This window comes from Vanacampus margaritifer, chromosome 5 (assembly GCF_051991255.1).
Source record: "Vanacampus margaritifer isolate UIUO_Vmar chromosome 5, RoL_Vmar_1.0, whole genome shotgun sequence".
Taxonomy (NCBI): Eukaryota; Metazoa; Chordata; class Actinopteri; order Syngnathiformes; family Syngnathidae; genus Vanacampus; species Vanacampus margaritifer.
In genome coordinates this window covers 29,070,516-29,096,457 of record NC_135436.1, presented here as the reverse complement: position 1 = coordinate 29,096,457, position 25,942 = coordinate 29,070,516, and the positions used below count along the sequence as shown (strand labels likewise).

The window sequence follows — 25,942 nt, the reverse complement described above, 5'->3', positions numbered from 1 at the left end:
TTTTAATGTTTCGGACTCACGAGTATAATTTATTTCGCGATCACGCTTGTAACTTAAATCACTCACACGTGAAATCAACGTTTTCCATTCAAATGAATGGAAATGCCATTAATGTGTTCCAGCACTCCACACAACAACATTTTTTGCAGCTCGGCTGGGCCAAGATCTGACATTTCCCATGCTTAAATGCCATCATGTCCACACTTGACTTTACGCAGATCGGATCGGCTGGATTGATTTGCATTTTATGCAAAATTGGTAATCGTCTTTAATGTCCTTGCCGATCGATCAATGACGTCATTGATTGGATCCGCAATATAAAGTGTTACAGCAAACACAAGAAGTCCAGGGATGTTTTTGTGCTGCCACCATTAATAATCCAATGTTTCACTGCATACACAGATGGATTTTTTTTCCCCCAATATGTGGTCGTATGGACTGTTTTTTTTCTCCCAGTTTCATACTGTGCTCCCTTTAAAAACGCAGAGGTTTTATCTAAGAAACTCAGGACGCTAATAGCGACACACCAGGCTTCAGGTTCTGTCTCTCTCTGCTGGATAAATTCCTTGTGTGTGCCAATAAAGATTAGGATTCGGATATTTTTAATAATTTGTTTTGTTTGCATTTTCCTTTGATTGAATGTTTATCAGTGTTTTTGGGAGACTTTATAGGGTTGAAATGATTTGTTTTTTTCCATGAGTGTCAATTACATGCAAATGTTGGCTATTATTTTAATAAATTGTTTAAATAGATACAATGGTCCATCAGTGATTTATTTATTTATGCAAAGCCTAGTCCACGGACACTACCTACAGTCAGACTTAGCTTCAGATAAGTTCACTTTTAGGACTCTGGACTTGTAGGACAAACTGCATTAAAAGGGCGACGGGTGAGGCGAGCAATTGCTCATTTGCATGAGGCAGTATTCATGCTAGATTAAAAGTGTGCAGTAATTATTGATCCTTGTGGTGTTTTGACCAAATCTTTTTAAGCTGAAATAGTTTGTTAAACAAACTGGGGGGAAAAAAACAAAAACAAAAAACAATATATGTTCTTTAGGGCATTCGAATATTGAGGTTTCATTGCAGATCATATAAATCTACTCTTTGAGGTAGATGCTTTGTTTATAATGTTAAAAAAATACAGTCAAGAATACAAAAGGTGGAGAGTTAGACAGTAAAGATTCCAAATCCACGAGTGACTTTGTTGCGAGCTGGCAATTTCCTCCCTGTCATCCACATCCACTCATCATGGCTTCAGTGTTCCTTTACACCCCCCCCCCCCCCCCCCTCTGGCCACAACTAAAGAGTGCCGGGTTTAAGCAGAGGATCGGAAATTAACCTAACGCCATCCCGCGATGCGCGAAATGGATCGCTGTGACGTGGCAGAGTTAATCCCCGGGCTTCGGGGGGGGGGGGGGGGGGCAGCTTTCACCTTCCATCCCCAGCAGCCTACCTTTTGAGGGTCGCTTTAACGAGCTTATTAGCGAGAGTGAAGCAGCAATGAAATTTAGAGCTACAACGCAGAAGCAGTGGTCAAAGTGATTGACTTTGTGTTGGTAGATTTTTCCATTTCTGACATTTCTGGATGGTTAAACAAGGGCCGGGGTCAAAATGACCCAGGGACTATATTATTGCGGTCGGAAGGGTTAATGGATAAAAGGCATAACAAGCTAAAGAACAGTTTGACTCTCATGCTGCGGGTCAAATTGACCCCCTTGAACGTAGTAAAAAACTGATGGAATGAAATGAACAAGTGTTACCTCATAAAAAGAAACACAGGAAACGAACGAGACTGAACAAAACGTTCGTTCCCTCTAGCTTTTCTGACAGTTCCTGACCGAAAAATGGCCAAAAGAGTATGGTCGCGAGTACCGATACCATGAAATGTGGCCTGGTATCGGCCCGATACCAATACGCCCATGCCATAGTGAGCAAACATGTGCCAAAGGGGCAAAACAGTGTAAAAACAATGTTGTCAGTTGTAAAAATGCTAATATCCCAAACGATACCAATGTTTCCATGTAATAATGTCAAATGCATGTTTAAATCTGAAGCTCACACATCAATTCCCAGTTAAAAGTTGGAAACAAGCTGAAGCTGACCTACTTCAGTATCATTTACAAGCCGCTGTTTCTCGCACCAGTTGTCGCCGCGACTCCAAAAAACGTCCGCCGGGACCATTTTTGGAAGTGCGTCGTTCCCCTTTGCTTATTAGCATAACCGTGACCCGTGACCCCGGGGAGATCATTCTTCATTTCCCCTTCAGACGCAGCCCAAAACCAGACCAGGATGTGGACGGTGAAAAATCCCGCAGGACGCCTTAAAACAACAATGAGGCCGGACTGACCGCCTTTTTGTTCTGATGATATAAAAAGCTCTTTAAACTTTCATTTTTATTCTGACTATCCACGAGTCTGAAGTGTTAGTTAACATTTGGCCCACGTGTTTGTTTGTATTCAAGGCACTGAGTTGGCATTGATGGCCTTCGAACCGCTGCCAAGGACTTTTCGATTGCCATGTCACTCGCAGCTGTCGTCTTTATTTTAATGTATGAATGTAATGAAATATTTTACGTTGTACTCCATGTGTGGTAAACAGTTTTTTGCCAAACAACCCATGAAAATGTTTTTTTTTTTTTTTAAGTATTTCATTGGCCAGCTAAAATGGCAGTATTTCACATCTCCTCGATTTGCGTGCTTTCCAAGATGAAAAAGAGGGGGAAAGTGGCCAAGTCAATCACCGGACCTAAACCCAATAGAGGATATATATATATATATATATATATATATATATATATATATATAAAGTAATAAGTAAAAATAAGTAAAAATAAATACAAAAATGATATTCTAAAAATAAATATAAAAATAAAGACCCGTTTAGGACCTCATTTGAATAACATTTCGTCCTGACAGTGTCTGCAGCATAAAATAAATGAATGTGAGAGCAGAGTGTTTTTATTTATTTATTGAATTATACTTTTATATGATTTTATTTAGACTTTTATTTATTTATTTTTGATTGATTGGTGATTTTTTTTTTGGGGGGGGGTACAGTTTTGATCCTCCATAGTTTTCAGCACGCAACACTAAAAGCTCCAAGGGCCCTCCAAGTGTGTGTTTGTTTATAAGCCATAAGGAGCCGCGGGGGATCGTTTGGCGATGCGATTCGTGGCCTCTCGCTGCACTCGTCTGCTACATTTGGCGGCGTGTGTGCAAACGTTAACGTCAGGGCCGTGAACTCTCGGTTGCGGCGTGATGCCGACTTGGGCGAACAAGGTCATGCAACCTGCTTTGCTTCAGTCAGCGCCAACATTTTTTTCGACTTCCACTACAATAACACGCATGCTAAAACGACATGATTGAGTCATGCCATATCTCAGCGTATCAATCTGCTTTTATTGAGGCATCATTTCTTGCACATGCAATTCAAAACGTTCAGCTTTTCTTTTCTTTTTTTGTCTGTTTTGGCCGAGCCTGCATGCAGACGGCTCCTGCAGGAGAAGCAGCGGCGGCCGCCAGGATCCCGCGACTCGGTCCAAACGTTCCACTTTGGAAAGTGATCACGCTGAACATTTGATCTTACCCGTTTCTCTGGGAAAACGCTATTTTTCGTTGTCTTTACAATCCTCTTAAATCCCCGCATAAGTGTTTTATTCCACTCATACAGGCCAAGAAAGTGTCTCAAGAGGGAGAATATTGTGAGTTATGACCAGTAGCCTTCATTGACAAATTAAAGATGCGAGCCGCAATGAACGTGCTCTCGTGCCCACTTTTTCATGGCGACCATTGGAAATAAATGTCCAGCATTAGGTGGCATTGGCGAAAAAGCTTTGTCATTTAGTATCATGGATGCCTGTTTCCAATTGGAACTCATTTGGATGAATTGCCTGGTTGCGGTTCGAAAATGATGAAACTGGCATTGGAGGGGTTTTTGGGGTTATTTTTAGCACTGCTAAACTACAGTACATACAGCAAATTTTCATCTACTTTTGCTGAAACAAAGGGCTGTACACAAATAAAAATTAACTCATTCACTGCCATTGACAGCTATAGATGTAGAAGAACAATTCATTTGAACTATTTCTATTAGTTTCACTTTTTTTCCCCACTTTTGTTAACAAGAGTATGAAAACCTAGGAAAAAAATGATTGTACGTTTAGAACAGACATAAAATTTGTTCACCGATCAAAGATAACTGGCTGGACATGGCTATCATAACAAGATGCACACAAATGTCTCAAGCAGAGCTGTAAAAATTAATCGATTAATCAACAAGTAATGGATTACTAAATTAATCGCCAACTATTTTAATAATCAAGTAATCATTTGTAGCCATTTTTTAAATTGAAAATTGTCTTAATCCTCTGGTTTCAGCATATCAACAGTAATTGTTGACTGATAATCTGCATTGAATCAAAATTAGATATTTGTAAACATCTGTTTTTATTCTGCAACACAATGACAGAGTTGGTAAGACAGTACAACATCACTCCCCCTTTTTTAATCATTATAATACGAATACAAAGTACGAAATAAACACCAACTACTGGTTAATAAATCTAAAACGAGGGTCGGATGTCACTGCGGGCTAAAACTTTGTAGAGGGAAGTGTTTTCTGGACTGACTCATTGACTCTTTTTCTAATGCTTCATTTGGATGTGAAATCATCCAAGCGGATCACCAAGCAGAAGGACAAAAACATCAGTTTTAGAGAGACGGCTGATCCTGAGGTATTAGCATGAGTGTGTGTTCCGTCACCTAGGAAACGAGCTGATAAACAATAGAAATTCACATGATTATAAACCGTTGACGCGCCAAGATAAATATACCCTACCCGAAAGATGCCGCCCGAATTCCAAATGCTCTTCCGTCTAAATTTGTTGATGATGATGAGGGACGGCAAACAGTAAATACTGAAAGGTGCACTCGTTGACCGCCGTACTGTGTAAATACTCGGCCACAAAAAAAAAAAAAAAAAAAAAAAAAGACGGTCCAGGCTGATCATGATGATTAGCCTGTAAAAAGCGGTTTCTACTTTAAGCAACTCTACGCCCTTCTGTGTTTCCCGCCATCGCTATGGCAACACACCAGCACTGCAGCCCGGCCCGCACGCCACTTTTGCACGCACATCCGCCGCACAAGGGCTAATCGCCTCCTTTTCACTCGCATCTGCTTGCGTTCGCACTCTTTTCCCACCGTCATCATCCTCCACTGCTTTTGATTAGTCCAAGGCTAAGTGTCTTTTTGTTACCTTCACCAAGAAGAGTCTGAAATTTTGTGTGGAACTTCACGTTCATAGTTTTAGGTGTACTTTTTTTATTCTGGCTATACATTTATGGATGTACTGTAACTACATTTATAAGGGATCTTAATCTGGATGGACCAAATTGAATTTGAAAATCCACATGCCATAAGAAAACTGATTTAAATCAAGTTAAGTTTTGGATGCTGAGTCAAAAGTTGAAATGTCAAACCTGATTTGATCTGGAGTTGAACAATTTACATTTGGGTGAAAAGTAAGTTAAATTAAGTATCCAACCTTTTTGTTTTACTGTACACAGACTCACATACATTTTAAATTGGATCTGGATTTAATTTGAATTTGATGATTGGGTCAAACAAGTTACAATGAATTTGAATTTAAATGAACTTATTTGCTCCCAAAAATGTATAAGCACGTTCTATTTTAAATATTGCCATGGTCCCAAAAACGTATTTATACTCTTTTTTTTTATGCTAGAGCATACAGAAGGCTTTGATGCAGCTTCTGACCTGAGAGAAAGGTTAAAGCAATGGTAGTTATTACAAAAACGCCCAGACGGTGACAGCAGAGTATAAGAGATCAAACAGGGCCATGTTGCAACAAGCTCATGGCCCAATAAGTATATCACAATATTTCAAAGACTTGTTAAAGGTTTCAAAACCTCCCAACATTTTCAATCAAACTTGTAACATGTTTGTAAGGTAGCAAGTGATACAGTTTGAAGCGGATTTGACTCTTAATTGTAAATTTGGAGGCAATTGAAATGTGCCATGCAAAAAAAGTTAAAGAAAACGAGTTTTTTTTTTTTTGCTATGACATTTAAGACATAAGTCAAATCAACACATTCAAGTACAGTAAATGGTCCATTTCACGTATTTGTGGCATTTTTAATCCAACGTATAATAAAATGCACTCAGGGTCAAATTGACCTGGTAAGATTGCTGCTGAAAAGAAAAAGAAAAAGCAGATTTTCACGAGGGCTAAATGAAGGTGTGATTCATTTTACTGCACTTTGCTTTGGAGACCACACACCTCGAAAATGATGCAGCCCAAGAGACCTTTCCGCGCCATCAAAATCAGCTTGAAAATCAACTACCTCCTCCACCCGCCTCGGCCTGAATACCGTATTTATTTTTAATCAAAGCCGTCTTGTACTCACACAGCCTTGTCCAATCAGGATTTGTGTTTGGAGAAATGATGCAGTAGCAGTGGTGCGCTCACTTCTCACGATACATTCAACATTTTTTTTTTACATTTTGTAAAAATCTTTAAAGAAGTGAATTACACTGCACAGCGACTGTGCAGTATATTGGGGCAACGGCCAAGAATCAAACCTTGCCCTGCTTGCTTGGGAACTCCTTCTTTAAGTGGACAATGGCTTGCCTCCCACCAAAGGTTGCTTGTGTACACTGGATGCGTAAACCTTGCCACTGGAAAAAATACTTCTGCCTCCTAAGCGAATAATTAACCCCATAGAGTACTTTTGTGTCTACTGTACCTTGCGCAGACATTTCCCAATTAGCTTGTGTTATTTCTGAAGTCCAGAGGCAAATTGCCACATTAATCAACAATTCCTCCCGTCTGAACTAATCACGGAACCAAGGCAACATGTTGCTGATGGTGGAAACAGGCAGCAAGTGACGCTTAAACTTTCCCCTGCAGGCATCAAACCAAAAGATCTGGAAAGAGCCCCGTGAGATCGTGTTGTTGCAAAGTCGTGCCGAGTGAGATTGTTTTGTACCGCTGCCCGGCACATGATAGCACTCAAGTCGTTTGGCTGGCTATGAGCGTGCCAAAACAATGACCTGTGAATGAGTTAGGAAGAAGACGCAACGAGCTGACGTCAGAGAACCATGTTTGGTTTCTGAGCCAACAACTACAACTGATGGGCAACCGGCCTGAAGGTTCTGGTGTATGCAGGAAATAAATCCCGCATAGTACATAATCTTACAAAAGCAAGCTCGAGATATCCATCCATGCATCAATTTTCTAAAGCACTCCCAATTAGGGTCGTGGGTCATCTGAAGCCTATCCAAGGTGACTTTGGGGTGGTGTACACTGGACTGCTCGCCAGTCAATTGCAGGGCGCATACAGCGAAGAGGACAGAGGTGGCAAATCCAGGTCCAGAAAGTAAAAACCCTGCCAGTTTGGCTTTAGCCCCAGGTGCCAGCTAGCTAGCTCCCATGGTGCTCGTTTACCTGCTAGGGAGCTAGCTAGCTAGCTAACTTGCATCAATGGCTAAAGCCAAACTGTGGCAGGGTTTTTACTTTCTGGACCTGGATTTGCCACCTCTGAAAGAAGAACAACAATGCAACAATCACATTTGCACCTATGGGCAATTAAGACTCTTCAATAAAACTAGGAAGCAGGAAGGGTCCATGGGAAGCCGGAGTACCCGGTTCGAACCTGAGAATTGAACCCGAGACTCGAGCTGTTATTTAAACGTTTGGGTCCAGGGATCCCTTACAGTAATTCTTCCCCCAAGTTCTGCATTAAACAACCATGTACACCCCGAAATGCCAAGATTTAAAAATAATTATAATTAAAATAAAAAAGTATCCTAAATACTCATAAGTTCTTTAACAGAAATTAACTAAACTAGACTTAATTAAATGAAAGGGTTTACCCTACCTCTCAACTCGAAGATCAGATGGTATACGCACCGGCTCCTTGATTCAACATTAATTATTTTGCTGACCCCAAAAACTACGGCTTTTGGACCCCCAGAATTCCATGGACCCCAGTTGGGGAACCCGTGTGTCAAGACATCTGGAATGTGAATGAAATCCCAACTGTAGCTGCCTCCTGCGACCATTTCAAGTCTGCCATTAAAAGACGGCAAGAATCGATGCGATGCGCTGGCAAAAGCATCAACAAGTTGTTTTACGCTGCAGACCAGCAGAGGAGCAACGCGCGATGATCTCAGTATTTAGCCCCGAGCTATTTTTTCTCGTATCCTTATTCAAACATATAAGGTCAGTCCTTTTCCCCTCACGTTCATATGCTGAGCCGCTGTCATGCTACGGAGGCGCGGCCGAGCAATGACGTGCATCGCTTTAGTTTGGCCCGAGGACGCCAAAACATCATTTGCTTTGTAAATGTTTCCGCTGCCGTCGCTGGTGTTCGCACATTGGCAACACCAGTGAGGCAATCTGGGAGGAATCCAGAGCACTGATTGGAGAATTCATTCCAGCCTAAAAAAAGTATGCCTACGAGCACACAAACACACACACACGCACACACACACACACACACACACACACACCCTATGCTTAGCTGCTTTGATACCACATCACACATCTCGAGTGAGGCTCTCTTGAATAGAAGCGCAGCCTAATTACAGCAGAGCCCCACTGCTCCCCACACCGCCTTTGGGTTCCATACTACAAGACAAATCTAAATTTGGTCCTCCAACACATGGGGTTAAAAGAAGCTCTAAACATAAACATGACAGCAGCAGGCCAAATTAGCCCCTGCTGATGGAGTACATAACCCTGTGGTAATTAGTACCCCTGCTAAACACCATCCCTCGGGGAATTTAAAACAAGAAGTTGTCTCCTCTCACGATAGGATGGACAACCTTGGATTCTCACCAATATGACGCAAAGGATGGTTATCGTAATGGCTTTGAAACACGCAAGCGGCAGCGCGGGACTGGACCACCATAGAGGATCTGCACCCTCAGACAGGGAGTCTGACTGGAGGCCTCGCTGTCTGAAACCAAACTGACAACGGCAGCCGACCAAAATGTAAAAGTAGCGCATCCCTTGGCCGCAAACCATTCGTCGCCGAGTGGTTCATCGTGTCTTCCTCGTCTGTGGATCACACGACGCAGAAGCTTTCCACCTTTAGAAGCCTCGCTGACATCTCGTTTTACTTCCAACCAGGGACTGCAAGATTATCTAATAGGGCTGTGCAGATCAATCCAAGTTTCGAGAGAATTGATACTAAAATTAGTATTGGTGTCATATCGTTATGAAAGAGTTAGTATTGATCCTTTGCATTTATTTATTTATTTTGGTTTCTCATGGCTCCCTCGCAGAGGTGGCAAATCCAGGTCCAGAAAGTAAAAACCCTATTTGGCTTTAGCCACAGGTGCCAGCTAGCTAGCTGGCTCCCTAGCTAGCTCCCATGGTGCTTGTTTACCTGCTAGGGAGCTAACTAGCTAGCATCTGGGGGCTAAAGCCAAGCTGTGGCAGAGTTTTTACTTTCTGGAACCTGGATTTGCCACCTCTGATCTTGCAATGATTTGCGTTTGTCCTTTCATGTTTGCTAGCAGGTAAATGAGCACCATGGGAGCTAGCTGGGGAGCTAGCTAGCTTACACCAGGGGCTAAAGCCAAACTGTGGCAGGGTTTTTACTTTCTGGACCTGGACCACCAATGACAGCAGTAGGCAGCAATGACGGTAACAAATAGTGAGTAACATTTTACACTAAGAGTCATATTATGCTTTGTTTGAGCTCTTCCAACTACTAGGTGAGCTAGGAATTTGTAAAGCACAACATGTAAGTATCATATTATGTGTCTAGACTAGAGGAACTTCGGTGGCTGACATTTCTTTGATTGCAGAAGAGCGACGGGAAATATGAAAACTACATTGACTACATTACTACATTGTCACTTGAAACAACAGTTTCAGTACGTTTCCGTTGAGGGCATTACATTATGGCATATTTAAGAACCCAACAAGAAAGTTTAATTAGCACAACAACAACAAAAAAGTGTTATTAATTTAAAAAAAATTATTTAAAATACCATATTTTATTAACCTAAAAGTACTTGGTATCGGTGATACTGGAATCAGTATTTACTTGGCATCGATGAATACCAAATTCTCAAGTTTCGCACAGCTCTTATCTCGCTGTACTAAAATGTCTTTATTTAGGATTACGCAAGCCTGAATACCCAACTGTTTTACGTGAAGTGGAAATGGAAGGGTGGGGAATGGGCCAAGAAAGAAACTAGACACAGGTGTGGATTCAGGATTGTCTCGTGTCAACATTGTAATTTTGCAATTTTGTTCTGAATTTCCCTGTAAATAATGCAGGCATCTGAAAGACATGCATAACCAAAATGGCGTACACTTGGGTGCTAATCCAAAATAGTATTAACCAAACCTTGGAGGAAGTCTGCAAATAATATATGACAAGTTACAATCTATTACCAAACAGCTGTTTTCCATTAACATTTCCAAACATTAGCGCTCATCCTTTGGCGCTCGGCCACCATCCCCGGTTCTAATCAGACCAAATGGATCGAATTAGTCGAGTAAGAATAGAATGGTGTGACCGCACGCCCAGTGTGAATGAACGCTCAACATTTCAAATGGAAGCCAGCGACGCAGCAGCGAGGTTGGCGGTGAATAAAAAAAAGGGCCCTGAGGTCGCTGGCAGACGCGAGCGATGCATTCTTTGTAAACAGTCGCGATTTGGATGTGGTGATAATTTTCTGGGCGGTTAGGATATTTTAGTGTCTCCGTGTGTGTGCATGTGTGTAGTGCATGCTTTTTTTGGAAGGAGCCGTTTTGTAATTAATGCAAAAGGCAAAGTATACAGGCGGCTTACGACGGAGGTATGTGGCGGCAGTATGTCACTAACCTAAGCTAAAATAGTATTTAAGTCATAATTACAGTAAATATTTGAATGAATATCATGTCTACAACATCAATATAAAACAATAAGTCAAGACAAAACGCAAGTACAACGGGTAACTGAGCATGCTGTCTGCATAATGTTTGTATTCTTACACCACTATGTGAACCATTCGTAACCTTCAAAATATCAGATGACCTAGGACCCCACCATCCTGTACTATACCTTGCAGTTATTTTCTGAGGCTGGGGTCAAGTTTCCTCTGATTAGTGACTCTCGCTACCTGGCAAACCATCACCAGGCGTCTGCTGTCCAGTCTGGTGGCCCCTGATGGACAGCTGGGGGCTGCATGGATGATTTAGCCCAGATTTGTTCAGGAACCGAATGGCTACTAGGAGCAGATGATGCTTCCTGATGCCCAGCTTGTCCGGCAACTGCCAAAAGGCGAAGGGGCCTGTGAGAACAGAAGGCCTGGCTGCCCCTCATCACGGAGAGCCTTTCGGCCTCATTCAGCTGTCCCAAGTGCAGGAGGGACGCAGAGTGAATAATGGAGTCTGGACTCAATGAAGGAGCACCTGCAGCCTGACTTCACCCGGCATTATCAAATTGGATAAACCAGGGCAGGGTCGGAGTGGGACCCTCAAGGCAAGTATGTTGTCAGATCTCCAATAAGGGAGGCCGCAGGGTTTGCAGATGCGATGCATTCACCTGCTCTGGTCTGCATGTTGTCAGCGCTCCAGAGAGAGGAAATGAGGCAGCGTGACAGGACAGGACAATGTGGGAAAGGAAGCCAGGCGAGATAACAAGTCTGGAGTCAGACATGGGCTTTCTTCCTTGTCTCCGATGGTGATCCCACCCCTGAAGGAGGGAGCAACAGCTGAATCCAGCTGTTGCGTCAGGAGCTTGGTCACAGCTGCCAGAGTCCGAGTCTCCCTCTGGATGGTCTCCCATGTTTGCTTTCTCTCATAGACACTAAGAAGTTCCGCTGTGTTCTGCCTCACCTGGGGCAGACAGTCTGGCAGTCAGGCTGCATTAATGAAAATATTCTTGTCCCAAAACAGAGTGCTGTCTTCCTTCCTTCCCTACCAGATGTGGGAAAGCTCTGCAGCTGATTTCAAATCTCACAAATGTTTGGCTTCACCACAGTCTGCAACGCTCATCAAACCTCACCTTGGTTAATTTGTTAAACATCACTAATATTTACTCTGCAGTGACTAGGGAAGGACAAAGGAATTACCCAGTTCAATGATTAGGAAATAAAATCAATTCACTAAAGAAAGTGTTTTCTCATTCAAATCTATATTCCAAGACTAAACCATATTACATCAATTCTCTTCATTAAACACGAGTTGACTTGTGTAAAGAATGAAAAAGAAAAGGAAGTATTGCCCGAGGCTCTGAGCGAAACCTTGTCAGTCAAATAAACAAGTCAAGTGGGAAAAAATAGAAGTTAATCCCAGCCTATTGAATCTTGTTGCGCATGTCAACATGTGAAACAGCCATCCCCAAATGTACAGAAGGGACAAGTTTACGGACATCTACACACTAACAGTTGGGGAACCTCACTCCTTTGGCTTTCTTTTTCAGTTTTGACTGTACGACATATATTTAAAACTGTTCCTAAATCATGGAGCGCATACACAGTACACAAACAACCTTTTACTTTCACATTCACATATTAAGGTATTTTAGAGTCTTCAATGAATTTAACACGCATGTTTTTGGAACGTGAGGAGGATGCCGGAGTACCCGGAGAACACACACATGGTGAACGTGCAAACTCCATTCAGGGATGTTCCAATTGAACCTGGATGCCCTGACTGTGAGGCAGATGTGCTAACCATTAGGCTACCACACCATTCGGCCTAAACCCCAAATCCATAAATCAATTTGACATGCCTATTCAGAACCGGTTTGGCAGAACAGAAAATTCATTCTCTTGTAGAAGTAGTTGGAAGTCAGTGACTCTTCATATTTTGGTGCAAGACCATCCACAGCGTTGGTGGGCCACAATGCTGCCCACACGTGCCTTAAGAAGCCAGTGAATTCGCTGATGGACATCCAAGTGTAATAAAATACGCTCTGCAACCTCCAAGGGAGACAACTTTGACCCAAATGCCCATGCTTCGTCCAGATGTGCATGGGGGGGCCAAGGTTCGTGTCAATACCTCAACAAAGGCTTGCCCGAGGAAGTATTACATTTGCGTACACATTAAGTATCAAATCCAGTTTCCTGACATTTTACTATTCCGTTGCACAGAGTGCAATACCACAGAGGAGCCGGGACATTAACAGAAGCGGAAAAAGAAACACAGACCAAGCGCAGCGTCAGCTCGCCTCTCCAGGGGATGCCGTCCAAGCTGGCAGGAAAACAGACCAGCGAGTGTTCTGTTTGTCGCAAATTCTTCACGCAAAACATCTGGTGAGAATTGATTACATGCTGTCTGTGCAAAAATACCAATTCTGGACTTATCTCCAGAACTGGCTTCATGTGTTTACACACCAAAAAATCCTTTGGCTCTTCTGGAAGACCTTTCTATTCCAAAAAGGCAGCCAAGTCCTTCGGTGGGAGGAAAAGAGTGAATGTTAAGAATGCAGCTGAGATTTTGCGTTTTTCCCTCGCAGTCACCAAATCATTGCATTTAACACGGACATTTGGCAGAATGAGCAGTTCCTCGCATACAACGAAGCTGCCGTATGAGCAGCAACTGAAAAATTGATGAGAAATCCTCCACGGAGGATCTGAGCATGAATAGAAACGAAGAAACGGATCGATTTCTTATGCAAATCCCACGTGCTTCAGCGAGGCGGAGGTTTTCTCCCTACCCCTCTTTTCAGGTGGATGCATTCCAGTGCGAACATACATGAAGATGTAACAAGGCAATGCTGGCATTCGACAGTCCTCTGAGGAAAGCAGAGCAAGCATAGCAAGATTAAACGGTACTGTAGGAAGCATTACGGCGTGGCTGCTTGCTACTCGTTGCAGTAGCCAAGCCAACTATAACTTGAAAACGATGCGTGAATGCTGAACGATGCTCTCGTCGAGCTGAAACACCAAAGAAAGTAATAAGTTGAGGATTGGATAATAAATCAACAGTATTTCAAAGCGAGCCATACAAAGCATGTGCAAAAAATAATAATAAGGCGGTTCAGATTATTTTGATCCTCCCCTGCACACATTTTTCTTTGGCCTGGTTGCAGTACTACTAAACAGTGCCCTTGGATAAGTTACCACTGGACACACAGCCATTCATTTGTTAACTCATTCACTGCCATTGACGGCTATAAACGTAAAAAAAAATCATTTGAACAATTTCTATTAGTTTAACATTTTTTCATGAAAACCTAGGAAAAAAATGATTGTACATTTAGAATAGATAAAATGTGTGAAGTCATGCGATTAATTATGATTAAAATTTTGAATCGCCTGACGACCCCTAATTTTTTAGTAATCTTTTATTTTTTAAATAAAAATTTAATTTTCATTTTTTTAAATTAAATATATATTTTAAATATTTAAAAAAAAATAATAATTTTGAAGAATTTCTTTGTTTATTATGTTTTGTTATTTTTAATCATTTTTCCTTTTTTTTTTTTTTTTAAAAACTAAAGATTATTGAAAATTTGGGGCGTCAGGTGATAATTAATCGTCGGAATTAATCGCATGACTTCTCATGTTTACTCACGATTAACAACAAATTTTATATCTGTTCTAAATGTACAATAAATAAATGTTTCTAGGTTTTCATACTCTTGTTAACAAAAGTGGGGGAAAAAATGTTAAACTAATATAAATAGTTCAAATGAATTTTTGACGTCTACAGCCGTCAATGGCAGTGAAAGAGTTAACAGAAAATGGTCACTTCTGTCTTATTATGGAAGGTAAAAAAGTGGAATGGCAGGAAAGCATGTTTTTTTTTGTACTAGAAGCAGAAGGGCTCCCTCCCTAACCCCCACAAATAGCTAGTAGCTCGCTTAGTTGCAACGCCCTCACTCTTCCCCGCTCTCCAAGGTAACTATAGTCTAATAAAACAGGGCACCTGAGACTGAATAGCCCCCCAAAAATCTATTAATTTCAAGAGAGGATTCTACTAGCCTCTTGCCTCAAAGAATCACCATCTGCCATCATTTGGATTCTTTTGTTCCCCCAATGACTGGCCGCTGTCATTTGGCAGGAAAAGACGCGAGTGCCCCTTCATCAGGCACTTTCGAATCTGCCTTTCAAGATTTGAACCGAAATAATAGCCGTGTTTGAGTGGCAAACGACATGCCTCCTCCTTAAAAGCATTGGGTTGCAGGAGAGGGTTTATTATGTGAGATCATAGTCATACAGCATGCAAGAAATAACATCCCTGATGTACAATATATGTGATCAATGGATGTGATGTGAATGGTTCACGATTTCATGAAGGGGTAAACTCCCTGCTTGGTCTTAAGTTGCCTCGGTGGGCTGCTGCCATGACAAACAGCCCATTCTACTATGAGCGCGGAAGCAGGGGTGGCGATATAAGAGAAGGCGATATGGTCAAAACTCACACCCGGCTAATGAGAAATGAGGTGAGATCAGATAAAAGTCTGGACTGAGACGTATGGACGGGCAGACAAGGAGCCCCTGCTTGCTTGTGTCGCCTCTGTCACTCATGCCAGCACTTGTCAGGGCTAATTTCCCCTTCAACCATCCTGAGACCCCCTCCAAACCACCACCACCACTACTTTCGCCCTTCTGCTGGGGGCCCCATGCAGACAGAGGGACAATTCTTAGAGAACCGAGGTGTGAATGAGTACCCGGCATGAGCAATGCATCAGTCAATGTGTCATGACTTTAGAAGTTAAATTACACATACGGGAAATGATGGCAAAGTAATCTAAAATCCAGAAGACCGCTTTTATTGCCATTTCAAGATGTTGCCTTGCCACAGAGCACAATGTAAAATTCTTATCAACCAGCCTTTGTGTGACTTGCATTAGCACCATTTTCTTTGATCACAGGGCACAATGTATAAATCCCCATCAAGCTGCCTCAGCCTTTTCTCTACCGAGGTTACTATCTGGCTAGATGGTAGCATAAGAACGGTTAGAATGTTAGCATTTGAGCTATTCATTATAAAAATAGTACCTGACCACAGGGCACTGTATTGACATTCTTTTTTTATCTGCATTTGTTTTCTGTCATCAGGTTAACATATTGGGAGTTATCACACTAGCACATATTCCAGATTGCTAGCTTACTTTAAGTTAGCATGCAAACTTTTACCTTTGTAAGACTTTCCATATTGTTGAGGCCAAAGTTTAAAATAGTTCTACAAAGTACAAGGCAAGACCAAATCGCAATAAATCTTCACGGGTTTCAGACATGCAACAAGTAGCAGCCACATATAAAGTTTCCAAAGGATTTTTTTTCTAGCTTGCTATTCCAATACAAAAGTCTGGCAGGTTGGCTTTCGAAGTCACCGTCCAGAATCAAGTTTTTTCCATGCTCAATTATACCATTTTATCACCTATTGGTTATTATTTTCATTGGCTCTTGTCCGCTGTGTATTATTTTAAGAGGGCTTGTCACATTTGTGATGAATGCAGGCTGCTTTGGATTGAAACAGAGGTTACAATCCACTGAGTACAATTGATATATAAAGTGAAAGTGACAGTGAGTTATATTTAACTTGCGCACCATCCAGAGGACACTGCAATGGAACTTATAGCAAAGATTAGAATTGGTATTGGCTCATGGATACATCTTGCGGTTCTTCAAATCGCGTTTTGCACGTCAAATTTAATTTCCTCTCAAGAGGATGACCTATTTTCCTTGCATAGATCGAGCAGATTGAATTACAAGAACCAGTGGCTATTAACAGTTTTTTTTTTTTTTACTATCCATTCTTTTTCAAACTTTTTTTTTTGGGGGGGTGATCTGGATCCTATCCCAACTAATTTTGGGCGGGAGAAGTGCGCGGGGTCCATTGTCGACTGCTCGCCAGACAATCGCAGGGCACATATCGACAAGCAGCCAATCACACTCACACCTAAATCTAAATCTTAAAATCTACAATGAGCCTAAAATTCATGTTTTTGCACTGTGGGGAGGAAGCCAAAGAAAACACGGAGAGAACAAGCAAACAGGAGGATCACGGCCACAGCAGTGCTAACCAATAGTCTACCAGTACCATGCAGACTTCCAATGAATAAGTAAATAGATAATTGTACTGGGTTGGATCCGCAAGTTGAAATAGGCAAAAATAACAGGCACAGATAATTGTTAACTGCTGTTCTTGGGCGAACTTTGGGGGCTAAACAAAGAAACCACTTGAAATAGTCAAATCACAATAGGCATATTAAAGTGTTTGAACAATGTTGTGTGATGACTAAAGAGGGTATTTCATGTCTGGCTAAGAAGTTTGGCTTTCTAACAGGCCCCCCGAGTCCAGGCAGTCTGTTCTCACACGGACGGCCAACAACCCAAGAGGGTCTGGAGAGCACTGCCTTTGGAGGGCCTCCTCGTACCCGGACATATACTTGGACAGCACGGGTGAACTGAGAAGTTGTGATATGCTGAAGGAAGTGCAGAGGAAGGAAAATGTCCTTCCTGGTGAGATAACTACATGCGGCTTTTTAGATATTTTCATCAACACGAGATCCAACCCACACTGGGATTCCTCCAAGACACACATTTTTAACTATTCCTTGCTTCGTGCTCCAAATTCTATAATCAATGTCAGTTTGCTCCCATCTCCCATCATCCTTGTGGTTCCTGTGATTTATAATTAGGGGGACCTCACACAAGAAAGACCTCGTAGCTTCTATTTCTGCACATCAGCCAGGAGGCGCCGCGTCTCTCTGCTACCCTCCCTCTCCCCAAGGCCAAAGCCTGGGCCAAGAGCCCGTCTGGTGAGCCCTCTGTCTGCACTGCACTCACTATCCAAGTCTTTGATCCATGCGATATTCAGTTTGTGAGGGGGGAAAAAAACATGCGCACTCAAAAATACGGTATGCCTGAATAAAATGAACCTCAAGTCCTGGTCAAGTCTTTAATGTGCCTGAACTTCAGGTTTGCTGTGCCATTTTTTCCCCCTCACGCTTAACCAGCTTCATTAGGAAGCCTTTTGTGATTGAAGTGACACTCTTTCTTTTGAAAGAATTTGTGGAAATAAAAATCTTTGTGGATATGATCAAGGACACGACATCTAGGAAACTGTTGTGGGATGGAAGTGGGGTGCAAATGTTGACATAAAATTCTGAAAACAGAAGTTCTGAGAATCATGCCTTCTGTTTAAATTACTCTTTGCTTTGGTTATCAGTACATGGATCTTTAAAGTTCTTACCTCCAGGATGCACGTCCCTGGAGCCGTGTCCTCATTGATGGAGACATTGTAGAAGTTGGCCTCAAAGACGGGCTCATTGTCGTTAATATCCTGAAGTACGATGTTGACCACCGCGGAAGATGACAGCGGCGGTCTCCCTCTGTCTGTGGCCACTATGGTTACGCTAGGATTGGGGTTCTTTTCGTAATCCAGCTGGGACAGAGTGGTGATAATCCCCGTAATAGCGTCTATGCTGAACCAGTCAGCAAAGGCTCCTTTATCCCGAAGGATGCTGTAGCTAATGTCCCCATTGGGCCCCTGGTCTTTGTCTCTGGCAGTCACCTGTAACACAAAACTTCCAGGAAACACCACCTCCGGGATAACCTGTCGATACACAGATTGGTCGAACAGCGGCGGGTTGTCGTTGATGTCGGTCACCTCAATTGTGAACGAAGATTCGGCCCGGAGAGGAGGCGTGCCAGAGTCGGTTGCCATCACTCTCAAGTCATAAACATCTCTCTCCTCCCGATCGAGAATCTGATCCACGCAAATCAGATAAATGATATTGTCTTTGGTTGTCAGACCAAATTTGCCATCGCCGCCCTCCAGCGACACGTTGACATTGGCGTACTCGCCGTAGTCCGGGTCCGTGACAGAGATTCGGGCCACGTACTGTCCTGGCTGTGCGCCTTCTGAGATTTGAGGAGAGCCATTCTCGCTTAGGAAGATGATCGTCATGGTGGGTTGGTTGTCATTGTAGTCCCTGACGTGGATGGTGACAAAGGCATTGGTCACCTCAGGGTGTGTGGCATTGTCTTGGGCTTGGACCACCAGTTCATGGACTCGCCGCATCTCAAAGTCCAGGGGCTTGTTGAGGGTGATGATGCCCGTGTGGGGATCGATAACAAAGTAACGATCCGGGTCGCTTTGTCGCCTGTTGATTTCGTACGTCACCATGCCGTTGTCTCCCTCGTCGGCGTCTGTGGCAAACACCTGCAAGATGTTGTTTCCCGGTTGAAGGTTTTCAGATATGATGGCATGGTAGCGGCTCTGATTAAACACAGGAGCGTTGTCGTTTATATCCTGGACGGTGATATCTAAGGTCATTTGATCGGTTCTTTGAGGGGAACCCCCATCAAAGCCCTCCAAGAACAAAGTATAGGTCGACCTTTTCTCCCTGTCCAGAATGGCATTGACTACCAAGTCCAGATACAGGACTTCATTGCTTCCCCTCCTGGTCTCCAAAGTGAAGGCCTGGCCTATGTTTCCATCCTTAATAAGGTAACCCTGTGTAGTGAAATGACCTCCATCCGCATCCACTGCCGGGTCAAGAGGAAACCTTGTGCCAATAGCCGTCTGCTCGGGAATTCTGAAGCTAGCGTGTTTTTTGGGAAATGTTGGCCCATGGTCATTTATGTCGTTCACCTTGATGGTTACCTCCACCGTCACACCTGTCATGGTTACTGCGATGAAGTTGTACCTGTCCCTCAGTTCTCGGTCCAGAACCTTGGCCGTCTTTATGATTCCCGTGCTCTCATCAATGTCCAAATCAGTGCTCACCCCAGTGCCCTCGTGGTCGGAAATGAAATAGAGTGCCGCCGTGATGCCTGGAGGCAAACCTGCACTTATGTCACCAACGATGGTTCCTGCTGGTTGCTCCTCATCCAGCTGAAGATCCAGGGTGCCTTGTACCGTTGGTGAATGGACCGAAACGAGCCCCAGGACCACGTACAACGTCAGCACAATCTTTCTCATCCACCGGCCGTCACGTTGCAAAGGATCCATTGCGGACTTCCCCAAACCCTTGGCAGCTGTCTTCATTGTGGCTCCTTTTTCTAAACCTGTAGACACATACAGTACATATTAGAAAACACTGAACAATATCAAAACCCGACAGCGGTAAAAACAATGGAGACACGTGTTATTTCTGTGTTGACATACAGAGTGAGCCCGTTTAAGCAAAATAATAATAAACTCCGCAAAAGACTTTCCCATATGTTGAAGAGGCACAAATCCCAACCGCGCAGAACCCGCACATAACATTTTCCCTACACCTCTTACTTCACCTAATAAGTCAACACCTTGTTCCCCCTGCGCACCGCTGAGACCGCCTTCGCAACATCAAAACCACATGCCGCAGCGCACCACCTCCCATCTCCTTGGCTGCTGCTCCTACTCCATCTAATTAAAATGGTGCGGCTCTCATTTTTGCTGCTCACCATGGCGATGGACACTGATGTCGTCTGTCAGGCCAGACCCTGGATTAGATTTGTGAGTGTACAGTACGCTGAACATGCAGCTTTCATTGAGCAAATTGTTATTCATTGATATTTTAAATACTGAGTAGTTTGATACAAATGAGCTTCCAGTTGTGTTTGTTTCTTTGTTACACAGAAACTGTTCATTGGTCACTGTTTGCCGCTACATTTTTTAGCCTTAGTCCAGAAGAAGGTTTATCCTATTTTTTTGTTAAGTCTTTTCTTTGATTTTGAAACTTCGAAGGGTTAATCATCCTTGCTCTGATTACTTACAACAAATGTGAAAAAGTACTTTGACACAAATGATCACTTTAGTCACCTCTGGTCATCTTGCTCATCAAGATGCACTCCATATACTGTATTGCGCACTTTAGTTGATAATCTGGCAGAATTTCTGATACTCATCAAATCTCCTCCTGGTGGTGGGACTGATGTGTGCAAAGGCTCCGTGCAGTCTACCGCGCTAACTTTTTCTGGCTCCGCACCATTGCAATTAGTGTCTGGTGGCAGCTAGCCATCAGCACACACAGATGCTTCCATGGCTAATTTCAGAGCCTTCCGAACAAAAGATGCTAATTTTAACGTCAACAACTCAGGAGATTTACTTGTTTTAAAGTACATGTACGGACTCGGGTGGCGCGATTTGGGAATGTGATGATTAGAAATGGCAGGCCAGATGTTGTACAGCAGGGATCAAACGACTAACCCTGCAAGATATTTGATTGGCTTCCTGTTGGTCTTTCTGCAAAATTGACTTTTAACAATAAAATCCGAGCTTGTGGTATAATATAGGTTTAAATTTAAAATAAGCCGTTATGAACATTTTTAGAGGGTGGATCTACTATTTTTGGTGTTTCGCAATTCCCTATCTGTGAAAATTGGGGGTTTACGGTAATTTTTGATTATTGAGTATTTTAATGAAAACTTGGTGGTGGGGGGGGGGGTGTTGCATTCTGTCTCCTTGAAGAGTTGACATTTTATGCAGTAAAAAAGTAAGAACTTTAAACAGTCCCTTTGTTCCTGATATTTATACATCTTAATTAAAAGTGAGCTGTGGGTTCCTGCCACTTTGAGACTGGCAATAATGGCGGCAAATGAAAGGGTGAGCACATGTGTAACACACGCACTGAGCAGCTTTGTGAGTGCTGCTCTTGGCTGCAACAGAAGCACAGCCGGAGCTTGAAACCTTTGACAAGTGCTTGAACTTTCAAGTCTCCAGTATTGATTTATGTTCCAACACTGGGCATTTTTTTTCCCTTTCTCCAAAGCAACAAAAGATTACTTTCCAAGGTCAGAGTCTATGTAAGAATGCCACAATTGAAATAAAGCAGCCACTTTGGTTGGGTAGAGGACCTCTGCAAAGCCAGGCAGGCCTAATGCATCTAGCAGATACGCTAGGGATAATTGCATGAAAAAAAAAAAAGCAGGTTTAAGAGAGATCTCAGGTTGGGAGGGGGCGGGGGAAATTGTGTGAAAAGAGTGAGAGGAGTCTCTACGCTAAATGTGTACCGCCGGCCTCCATTACGGTTTCAGAATGTCGAGGTCAGTCTGCAATCTTGAGTTTTAGAAAAAAAATCAATACTTTGTACTCAGTAAAGTATGATGTAAAAAGTTCTACAAAATTCTGCTGTGTTTTTAAGATAGATTGATAGAACTTAACTCTTTGACTGCCAGACGTTTTCAGAAAAGGGATCCCGTGGGTGCCAGCCCATTTAAGCATTTTTGACTGATCTTTCAAGGTCCACAGAAAATGTTGTGTTTGGACTATGGAAACACACATACTACCAAATGAAAGATTGGACTCTCATCTTTCATCAGAAAAAAAAAGTTTGTTTCTACCTTATTCCGTTTTTCAGTAATCAACAATAGAAAATGGTTAGTTTCACCTCTGTTTTGAAACAAACGTCATTTAACGTCTTTGGCACTCCTCCCTAGGATTTTACTGAACGTTATTTAACGTTTTTGGCAGTCAAAGAGTTAATTATTTGCATTTAAAGTTGCTAGCTAACTCGTAACCGGCTTGAATCTATAGCTGATGGGCTACAGTGAGTAAGTCAATGCTTTTTGTGGCTTTCACGTCTCACATGTTTTCTTTGCGTCTGACAACTTTGAATCCCCGAGACTGACCGAGCGCATCCAAGGTTTCGAGGACTTACATGCAGAATCAAAACATCTGCTCCACTCTGGCGCAGCGCTTTCTGCTGACTGTGCACGTCTTCCATCTTGATACATCACAATACATAAAAAAATGCATTTGCTCTTTTATTCCTCTCACTTGCATGAGTGCAATTTGTCTCCCTGCGCCATAGGAACATGACAAGCGCATCTCGGCTTTTGGCAATACTCACAATAGAAAAAGTACTGTACAAATACATCAGCGCTGTTGCCACCTTCCACAAGCCAAAGTTAAAAATCAGATATGCCAAGTTGTGCGTCAAGCAAAACATACAGTTGAGACCTAACATTTTTCAATTACAGTTCAATTATATTTTTATGCCATTAATGCGAATTCTTTAAGTAGAAATGACACAAGAAGGGACCGAAAAACACGTTTTCAAAAAAATCTAAGTAAATCACTAACAACACATCACGTCATTCAGCAAATAAACATACATTACTACTCAACATTTGGCCAGCCTATGACTTATTGTGGCCATGATTTTCAACAAAGTCAACTCATGTTACGTTTCAGAAAACTGGGAAAGCAAAATATCACACACACACACACACACACACACACACACACACACACACACACACACACACACACACACACACACACACACACACACACACATAGAGCCAGGACTGATGGATGGACGCACGGACGGAAGGACGGACGGATACTAACCAAACGCCAGCTGCCGGTTGAGTAGAACAAGCACCTGTTGATAAAGCCAATCTGTGGCAGGGTTTTTACTTTCCGGGCCTGGATTCTCCACCTCCGCCAAACACAGGTTAGTTTTGTTTTTAAGTAAGATCATTGTTAGCTGCTCAAACTTGAAGGCTAACTCAGGACTTGCTTGAAACCCTTGCACAAATGTTACTTACTCCTATTTGTCATGGCAAAAAAAAACTAAAAAAACTTGAGATCTTTCCAATAAATCAACAACTTTCCAAAACTCAAGCACGGTTGCACAACTTTAATTAAAGCAACCAAACCATCACCAAGCCTGGAGGCATGGGGTGGTGTGTGTGTGTGTGTGTGTGTGCGGGGGACGTAGGGGTGCCTACTATTGTGGTCTACTATGTAACAGGAGCCTCTGACTCCATGTCACTATTCCGGTTAGCTTGTGGTCAGAGGCCGTGCCAGCCTGGACCAGGCTGAATGGAGCCAGAATGGAAACCACAAACACAAGACACAGACGGACGTGAAGATGACGAGCACGGAGCCAAAATGACTACAGAGGCTTTCAATCACGTTTGAAAAACTCATCACAAGCTTCGGATCGCATGGTTTCCATGTCAAATGAGAGAAAACTGGCAAATCTGAATTTTTTTGGGGTGTGTGTTTTGGTAGGTAGGTAAGTCAGACAGTAGTTTTGTGTGAGTTTTTAATCTAGCAAGCTAACTAGTAAGAGAGATGGATAGAACTGTTGTGATTATAAGTTAGCTAGAAAGGTATACTGGCTACCAGGAATGTGAGATGGATATATAGAATAAACTGCAGTTTGTTTGTTTTGGAGGGAGGTAGGTGGTCAGTCAGACATTCGTTCAGTTGTTGTTGTTGTTTTTTGTGAGATCTGAAGCTAGCTAGTTATCTTGCGAGATAGAGCTAATCTATTTACATACAATGCGTTGTGGTTATAAGTTAGCTAAAAATGAAGATGGCTACCAAGAATTTGAGATACGATACATAGAAACAACTATGCTTGCTTGTTATTAAGATACCTAGCAAACAAGTGAGAAAGGGAGACAGACATTTCCTTTAGTTATTCCCAAAGCGTGTGTGAGCCATGGATGGCGCAGCCGGTCAGCAAAAAAAAATGGGAGAGCAACAGTCCACGCATTCGCTTCATTAAACCGAAAGAAAACCGCGCCTCCACGCGTTACAATAGTCGTAGGCCTCCAACGCATCAAAAACATTCACCTCCGAAAACGAAGAAGTGCTACACATGCACACACAAAAAAAGAAGCGCCACCTCGTGGCGCGGTGCCACACTGCCGATTGTTACACTGTGTGTGTGTGTGTGTGTGTGTGTGTGTGCCTTTGTCTTTGCTAAATCATGGGTCTCATTCCCGTGTGTTTTTCCTGGCTTGTGGGGACATTTTGGTGGTCCTCACAAGTTCAAATCTCTTTTTGAGGGACAAGACTTGGTTTTAGAGTTCAAGTTTGAATTGGGTTTTGGATAGGGTTAGTGTTAGGCAATCAGTCGTGATGGTTAAAGTTAGGCTAAGGGGCTCGGAAATGCATTATGTCAATGAGATGTCCCCATTACGATACAAAGACAAACATGCGCGCCTGTGTGTGACATTGCGTATTTCCACAGCGTCACACACCTCGGTGGCATCATCCAAAACACATGGCGATCGCGTTACGGTGCCAGGTGTTAGCATGTGTGTGTGCGCAGGGACGATGTTTGGATATGGCCCGAGTCGGGGTCATCGGTCACCATATGGGAATCATGTGACAAGGTGAAGAAGTCGGAATGCTGTTAAAAATGTCCACAAATGTCACTTAAAAAAGGTCTTGAGGGGAAAAAATGTGTTTTGCTGCATTTAAAAAATATATATATATTTTTTTTTTTACAGTGTAGGAAGGTAGGTAGGTAGAACATTTCTGTTTTTTTTTTTTTAGCTAGAGCGATACATAAATTCATAAGTCACAATAAAACCCACAGACAGGTAAGCTATGTTAACGTCACAGTTTAGCTCACTGATAGCTGGTCAAATAGTAACTAAGCTTTATTGGTGAAAAAGATAAGATGATTACGTAATGGACCGTGTACAAAACACATCGCAGTAGGCGAGCGTCTGTTTGTAATTAATATACTGTATAACGTTGCGTTTTCACCGTACGCTCACACCATGCGCTCCCGTTTGAAATGGAATAAAAAGGCTAACGCGGGGGTTAATTGCATCTAATGTACCAGCGGCTGTCTGGCTCAGCGTGACGCTTGTGTGTTGTGACATTTAATTGGAATGAAATTCTTTAAATAAATAACAAAAAAAAGAAAGAAAACAAAGAATGAAAAATGATGAAAAGAAAAGCAGTTGTTTACAGAGACTCGATGCTACATAAAACAAATTCTCCGAACCTTAATCCTCTCTGGTCATGATAGCCTCAAAAGATTCCCAAATTTCCGAGGAACAGAATGCAGGGGATTGATTTAAAATCACTTAATGCAGCCACTTTGCATCCCAGAGGCCTCCCTCCTGGGTGGCGCGGACTCGCCCATCCAAAAAAGAGCCACATGTCATTATTTTAATCCCATGCAGGGTTGCGTATCGGCAGCTTTGTCAGGCTGCAAGGGCGTCCAGGGAGAAAGGATGGCGCCTTGTTCATGACATAATCTTTGGAGGGTTGTT

General features: G+C 42.6%; 1 protein-coding gene across 1 annotated transcript in view; it reads right to left on the bottom strand.

The window, feature by feature from the left end:
- Positions 1-25,942, bottom strand: part of LOC144052468 (protocadherin-16-like) — a 106,922-nt gene that overhangs the window by 67,614 nt on the left and 13,366 nt on the right. The window contains 1 exon segment of the mRNA XM_077566552.1: positions 18,177-19,996. Within this exon segment, the coding sequence (XP_077422678.1) occupies positions 18,177-19,996 (1,820 nt within the window).